Below are 7500 nucleotides of genomic sequence, written 5' to 3'. Positions count from 1 at the left end.
CTCTCCTAACATGTAAACGTCACAAGGGGCGTTCAGTGTACGTTGCGCTAGCTGACGACAGGTTCGCTCAAATCAGCAAATATTTGTACAACAAATCGTGCGCTCTTGTCGGTTCATCGTCTCTGCTGCTCAATCGATCGTACGGAAGTGACATCGACAGTCGTGATCTTGTTGTACGAATCAATGATGCTCCAATCAGAGGATATGAGAACTATGTAAAAAGTCGAACAGCCGATGTGATATTTATCAGTGCAGGTAAGGCAATGAGAAGATGTCCGAGTACAGTAAATAATCGGACACTAATCGTTAGATGCTGGCATCGCTACAATGCAGCCGGAGTGAAGGATTGCAAGAAGAGATTTTCACTTCCGGTCTATTCCATCTCTCCATACCTCACTTCATTCACTAAAGACGTATTGAATGAGTACAAACTAAAGCGTTTCAATGACAAAAGTGTTTCGGCACCTACTTCAGGGCTGTATGCTACTGTGTTTTGTCTCAACTTTTGTCGAGAACTTCATCTCTATGGATTTGGCTATACTAAAGGTCAAGCATACTCATACTACCATAATTTGAATCCTGTAGAAAACACAATACACGATTTTAAAACAGAACGTTTCCTAATTTACGATATATCAAATGGTAATGCGACCCAAAAACTGGAGAACATTCCGGAGTTTAGCTGTAGGAGAGTGTACCTACATACATAGCTATAGATTGCTTTAGACTATATCATATGTGATGGTTATGACAATCCCATGCAGAATCCGACTTTTCGTTTTTTCGTAAATCCATATGACAAGTACTGACGCACGTATGTCAATAAATATGTAAGTATACTAGTTGTACGGTATCCGTAGGCGCCTCGCGTTCGTGAGTAACACGTCCAACCTAGTTTTCAGACCGTCTACTGAAACGCCGAGTCCTAGCTAGACAATACGTATTTGTTGAAACCCTAGCTGTCATGGAAGTAAACATGCAAACTTCCTAGTAGTATAGATTACGTATATAGGCCTGGTATAGGTAGTCGTCGTTTTGCGATCGTGATCAAGACAATTGAAATGTACAGTCTAGGTATGCACTCAGTTCCGTTAGAACGACAGTGGTATGGTATTTACTGACATAGAAATTGATATCAGCAAAACATTGACTATCAACAGTGTTAGATGCAGCACAGTGTAGTAAAGGATTGATTGTACTGTAAGTATGGGACGTGTGAATAGTTGACTGTAGGTGGCATTCAACTTTTGAAGGTGTTTCTCGGTTGTCAAGTACACACAGACCCTAGCTACAATACAAAAGGATGGGGCGACGGAACTCCATGAAGCATTTTTTCCGCCGTTTGGTCACTTGCACAAATCGTTCTAAGACTCATCTGTAGTCGGACACGGAAAGATTTTTAAGGTAGATCCTATCATGAAGCGTGGTCGTGAGGAAGAGAAATTTGAGATTTGTGTGTACACACAAACACACACACACACACACACACTCTCTCTCTCTCTCTCTCACACACACACACACACACACACACACACACACACACACACACACACACACATGTATTGTATATATATACCAAAAGCTCGATGGAGAGTCATATAGGACCACGCCCATTTCTTTTGTGCGACCCGGATTAGAAGTCTCGCTACGCTCGGCAAGAAATATATAAATATATAATAAATATATAGATATATAAATATGTAAATATATAAATATATAAATATGTAAATATATAAATATATAAATACATAAATCTATAAATCTATAAATGTATATATCTATAAATCTATAAATCTATAAATATGTAAATATATAAATATATAAATATATAAATATATAAATCTATAAATCTATAAATCTATAAATCTATAAATCTATAAATCTATAAATCTATAAATCTATAAATCTATAAATCTATAAATCTATAAATCTATAAATCTATAAATCTATAAATCTATAAATCTATAAATATATAAATCTATAAATATATAAATCTATAAATATATAAATCTATAAATCTATAAATCTATAAATCTATAAATCTATAAATCTATAAATATATAAATCTATAAATCTATAAATCTATAAATCTATAAATCTATAAATCTATAAATCTATAAATCTATAAATCTATAAATCTATAAATCTATAAATCTATAAATCTATAAATCTATAAATCTATAAATCTATAAATCTATAAATCTATAAATCTATAAATCTATAAATCTATAAATCTATAAATCTATAAATCTATAAATCTATAAATCTATAAATCTATAAATATATAAATATATAAATCTATAAATCTATAAATCTATAAATCTATAAATATATAAATATATAAATATATAAATATATAAATATATAAATATATAAATATATAAATATATAAATATATAAATATATAAATATATAAATATATAAGTATATAAATATATAAATATATAAATATATAAATATATAAATATATAAATATATAAGTATATAAATATATAAATATATAAATATATATATATATAGGGACTTTACTAGAACAGAGATTTTCGTCACAGAATAACAATCGCCCTGGTGATGTTTACTATCCCGACTTTCTGTTTGGACGTCCTACCTATTTTGACATGAGAGAACACCTAGCCAGAAAGACGTCAATTTTTGATCAGAAACAACAGAAACGTTGTATTTCAAGTAGCGCTACCTGAAAATTTACGAGCATCCAATCTTGCTGCCGTAGTATGCACAAACGTGAAGAGTAGTGCGCTCGCTACGTACGGGGCTTCCTTGCTAACGTGCGTCGCCAACTACCGATACCGTAGCTAATGTACGTAACGCGATACACAAAGACATACAGAATTTATAGCTATAGGTTTGGAAAAATTAGAACCGGCTTCTATCCTGTCTTCGGTCGACAGACGAAGCAGTCGGCAGACGCGGTGTTTGGATACACTCTGTGTACGTACACGAGACTAGATGGGGAAGATAAATTTGCTCCACTCCGGATAGAAGCTACTCCCAATGAGTATTGCTTCTTAGCTTTCATTTGAAGCGACGTTCGACGGAGGTTCACGCATTACTAGTTTGAAAGCTACGAGTCAAAGGGACAGGACTTTGAAGTAGTCACGTGACTTGCGAGGAGCGGTATACTAACGGGGTTCTATTTGCCCCAAATCTCTGTGGCTGGCTGGCTGGCTGACTATGTACGCCAAAAAATGGCCATATATGGGTGTCACGCTTCAGGAATGTATGGTATGCAAGCGAGTGACCAATCACTACGCATTATTCTTCTTAAGTAAACGAGTGAGATGATTGAAGCGTAAACGAAGAATTGAAGACAACTAGAAGAAAAGCAACTAAAAGTCTGTTTCCTGAGTTCCCTCGTTTGTTTGACAGGAACTATTGCTACGTAACGCAACCATTGTTACGTAATTACGTAAATAGGTATGCATTCGTTTATTCTATTCGGCGCCAGATCCAGGAATTTTTGAAAGAGGGGGTTCAACGTTAGCATTTATTTATAGCATTACTAATTTTCTCTTTTCTAATGAAATTATATGAAATTATTGAACCACGCCTATTGGAAAAGAGGGGATTGCAACCCCTTGAACCCCCTCTGGATCGGGCCCTGCTATTCCAACTATTCCGGAATACGCGGTTGAAGTCATTCCAACCCATTCTTTTTCGAACATAACACAGTCCTGTTCACCCATTCCGGATTGCGGCGGGTTGTCTCCCGAAGCATCCGGGATAAGGTGTAGATTAGTGCAAGATGGACGCTCAACGAACGACTAGTATTTCTTCTTCCACTACTGCTGCCGTCGTTGCTGTGATCCAAAACTTGCTAGAGGCATTAAGTGACAGCGAAAGTAGTGAAGAAAGCAGCGGAGATGAAACATTGGTTTTATCTGCGCATATACGGTTTGCGGTTTGGTCAAAACAATCACGGTATTCCTTTCATTCTCACACCAAACCACAAACTAACCCGAGTAAACCGGTCGACGGAGTGGTTTCATCGAAATGGTAAACCGGCCATTCCGGAATAGTTTTTGAACGATTATTCCCTTGTATTCTCATTCCGGAATGGTTGGAATAGAATAAACGAACGCGCCTAGGTAAAGACAGAACACCATCGTTCACCAAACACAATGCTAACTGTGCATTTACTAATATATCTCGACCTCAATTGACATGACAAGAGAGATACTCGCTTCGCTCGCCAATTAATTATAAGCTACGAGCGTAAACGGACACACATTAAAGTGGTGGACTGCTTCGTGAGAAGCTCACTCTCAACGCGCGAAATTGACTTCGGTCTGTCTGTCCGTATGTCGTTACCTATCTATGTTTGTATGTACATGTACCTATGTTTGTTTGAAAGCGTGTCACGCTCTGGAAATTTGTCGAGCCAATCAGCATCGTCCACGTCCGCGGCTGTGACTGAAGTACACTCGTAGCTTGATTTACTCAAAGTGGACAAATTTACAGGTAAATTTCTTTGCTAGAGTATCTAAGAACTGTGTGAGCATACACACCACAAAGTGGTTTGCGTGTTGCGTTGCGGAGGTGTACGAATTGGTTTATGTCTACTTCAAATTTCTACAAACATGTACATTGTTCCTAGCTGACACATCAAGAGAGGAAGATGTTCACAACTGATTGCTGCGCGCCATGGGTGCACGGGACTGTACTACAAACAAGCTGGAACTCCAAACTACAAAGAAATTTACGTTAAAGCGCTATACCTATAGACGTGCATGTTATCCGCTATGACAAAGTTAATCAGTGTCTCGATCGGGTCTGTCTGTTCTCACTGAGGCTAGCTCGCCCCAACAATGCTTTGCATGTTTAACTAATGTATGTATGTATGTATGTATGTATGTATGTAAGTATGTATGTATGTGTCTCAAAAAAAAAAAAAAAAAAAAATATATATATATATATATATATTTACCACATGTACATTGGTGCTGGCATACTAATATACTCAAGGTCATCGAGTTGCTCAATATCTAGAGGTTTTCGTTTGCACAATCATAGGTGTTAGTGATGAGTACTTGGTAAGCTCCTAGAGTTTTAGTTGTCCGATGAAGACCTGGTTAGCGTGCGCTATTTTGGTATTTTTGCGGTTACTTAGCGCGCGTTAGGTCGCGCCACACTAACTCCTTCGGACACCCACTTAGGGGGTATACCTGCAAGCGCTCATTTGGTTTTCAGAATTTTATAAATGTATACTTCGTTTGTGTACACTAAACTTCGATTAAGTCATTGATAGCAATTGTGGAACCTTCTAACCCCACCCACACGAATCGTTGACATAGAATCACAAGATTGGCAAAACCCAAATAATCAACAATCAAATATTTATACAACAATCACATCGTCTTTAAGATTTATATCTTAGTTATACTAAGGTAGCCACACTAGAAGTCGTCTTCACTGTCATTCTGGTTCACACCCTGCTGAGAGTCGTCGTCGTCCATCTCCAGAGCCTCTTCGTCGTCTGAGTCACCACCAAGCAGTTGACCATCACCAACAACATCTTCGCTGTCTGCAGTACTAAGACTACTTCCCTCTTCCTACACAGAAAATATGAAAACTAGGCTATTGTATTAGAGGGATGCATCTCACAATACACTAGACTATTGTATTGGAGAGATGCATCTCATAGTACATTAGACTATTGTATTGGAGGGATGCATCTCATAGTACATTAGACTATAGTATTGAAGGTATGCATCTCACAATACACTAGACTATTGTATTGGAGGAATGCATCTCACAATACACTAGACTATTGTATTGGAGGGATGCATCTATAGTTAGATTATACTAAACTATTCTAATCTACCTTCATGAAGTAACTAATAGATATCAATGTCTATAAGAAATTATGTTAATTGATATTTATTTTGGTCAGTCTGATTGCTACATCAAAAGATCTGAGCATCAACAATTTAGTTGGTCTGGACTTTAGTTGATTATTTGTCTCACCTCTAGACCATCTCCCGTCATGCTGCCAAACATTTTCCTCTCCTTCGATCCGTCGTCGCCGACGACCAACTCGTCGTCATCGTCGTACGTCTGAGTGTCATCGTAAATGATCTCATCGTTTAGGCCATAGTCATAGGCGTTACCGTCGACGCGTTGCCCAGTAACCAACAGCTGCTCCTGCTCCTGCATACGTCTCTGCATTTCCTACAAAAACGATAATCAAAAAATTCGAGAAAAATTAAGAATTCAATGAAATTGTTGAATAACTGCGTGACAACATTTAAACACTAATACAAACATTTGAAATCAACTAGGTTTGTTATTAGCCTCGCGTACCCAGACCCTCTGTTACTTTAATACATACGAGTGAGAGAGTCTGGGTACGCGAGGCTAGCGTATCACCTGCAGTGACATGTTTGTTGCTTCTAGTTTTTCCTGTTCCATTTTATTTTGCTCTTCGAGCTGATGCTCAAGATAGGCTAGATTCCTGAATCGAACCATGTATTCCTATATATCGAAGAATGTGAGCACGAATCAGCAGTGAAAGGAAAAGAGCGAAGAGGCACATGCCTCGTAGTGTTTCTGTAGATCGCCTTCAAGCTTCTCATACTCATCCATGAAGGCAGGCCTGTAAGAATCACAAGTTTTCATTGTTGAGTAAAGTAAAGAATAATAATATTTAGCAGCATTTTAATGCATTTATAAACTTTAGTTGTAAAATGACTTTTTGCATTGGTAGATGCTAGCCTCGTCCTCAGACTCACGTGAGCCTGGCAGTGTCCGGTTCCCGTATGACACTTTCAGCCTCCTGTGAGTCTGGACTCACTGCGCCTACTTTCACACACTTGCTTCACTAAGTGTCACCCCACATCACAGTTGTGGCACCCCACGTGACTAAATACTACCTACTACTACGTCACAAACTCAATTAGCTTATATCTATCTAATGTGTGACCAGCAGATTGTGTATTACGCCCAAGCCTCCAAAACAGCAGATGGCGACTCTCCACGGTGAGTGATTCACCAAGTTTACGCTCTCCAAATCTCAAGACGACTTCAGCATGTGGAAAGGTGAGTGTATTCCTAAGCTATTGTCCTACTTGTGTACACTGGCGAGCCTGCTAAGTCTAGTTATAGCAATCCGGACTTCATGTGTAGTTCACTCGTTGTTTGTGCGGACAAAGACGTCTTTTCCCCTAGGATGGCCCTGGAGACTTCAAGTTTACCCTCCTGAAAGTCATCATAATTGAAGACACGAAGAGTGGACTGCAATTCAATGTCAATGTGTCTCTCGTAGCCATTGCGCCCCCCCCTACTGGCCTTTACAATAGAGTCTGGGCACTAGCAAAGGCCATGCAGATAGCAATGTGTGACGAAACAATGAGTGACTTACATGGGAAGTCCACATCGCTGTAACTAGACTTGGCAGACTCACCAGTCTACACGAGTAGGACAGTAACGTAGGAATACACTCACCTTTCCACATGCTGAAGTCGTTTTGAGATTTGGAGAGCG

At 38.4% G+C, this 7500-nt stretch overlaps 2 protein-coding genes across 3 annotated transcripts in view; one reads left to right on the top strand and one right to left on the bottom strand.

Moving 5' to 3' along the window:
• Positions 1 to 397, top strand: part of LOC134188187 (uncharacterized) — a 1006-nt gene extending 609 nt beyond the window's left edge. Inside the window, exons 1-2 of the mRNA XM_062656390.1 lie at positions 1 to 255; positions 311 to 397. The exon at positions 1 to 255 is cut by the window's left edge and continues 609 nt beyond it. Coding sequence (XP_062512374.1) covers positions 1 to 255; positions 311 to 342 — 287 coding nt within the window. The 3' untranslated portion in view covers positions 343 to 397. The remainder of the gene's footprint in view (positions 256 to 310) is intronic.
• Positions 398 to 5206: 4809 nt separating this feature from the next.
• Positions 5207 to 7500, bottom strand: part of LOC134187786 (clusterin-associated protein 1-like) — a 5931-nt gene continuing 3637 nt past the window's right edge. For both annotated transcript variants that reach the window (XM_062655939.1, XM_062655940.1), the window contains 4 exons: positions 6556 to 6613; positions 6388 to 6492; positions 5986 to 6189; positions 5207 to 5570 (listed from right to left, as the gene is read on the bottom strand). In XM_062655939.1, the coding sequence (XP_062511923.1) occupies positions 5415 to 5570; positions 5986 to 6189; positions 6388 to 6492; positions 6556 to 6613 (523 nt within the window). In that variant the 3' untranslated portion in view covers positions 5207 to 5414. The remainder of the gene's footprint in view (positions 5571 to 5985; positions 6190 to 6387; positions 6493 to 6555; positions 6614 to 7500) is intronic.

The sequence above is a fragment of the Corticium candelabrum genome, chromosome 12 (genome assembly GCF_963422355.1).
Source record: "Corticium candelabrum chromosome 12, ooCorCand1.1, whole genome shotgun sequence".
Taxonomy (NCBI): domain Eukaryota; kingdom Metazoa; phylum Porifera; class Homoscleromorpha; order Homosclerophorida; family Plakinidae; genus Corticium; species Corticium candelabrum.
Note: the sequence above shows the minus strand (reverse complement) of the source record. Positions and strands in the feature narration are given on the sequence as shown.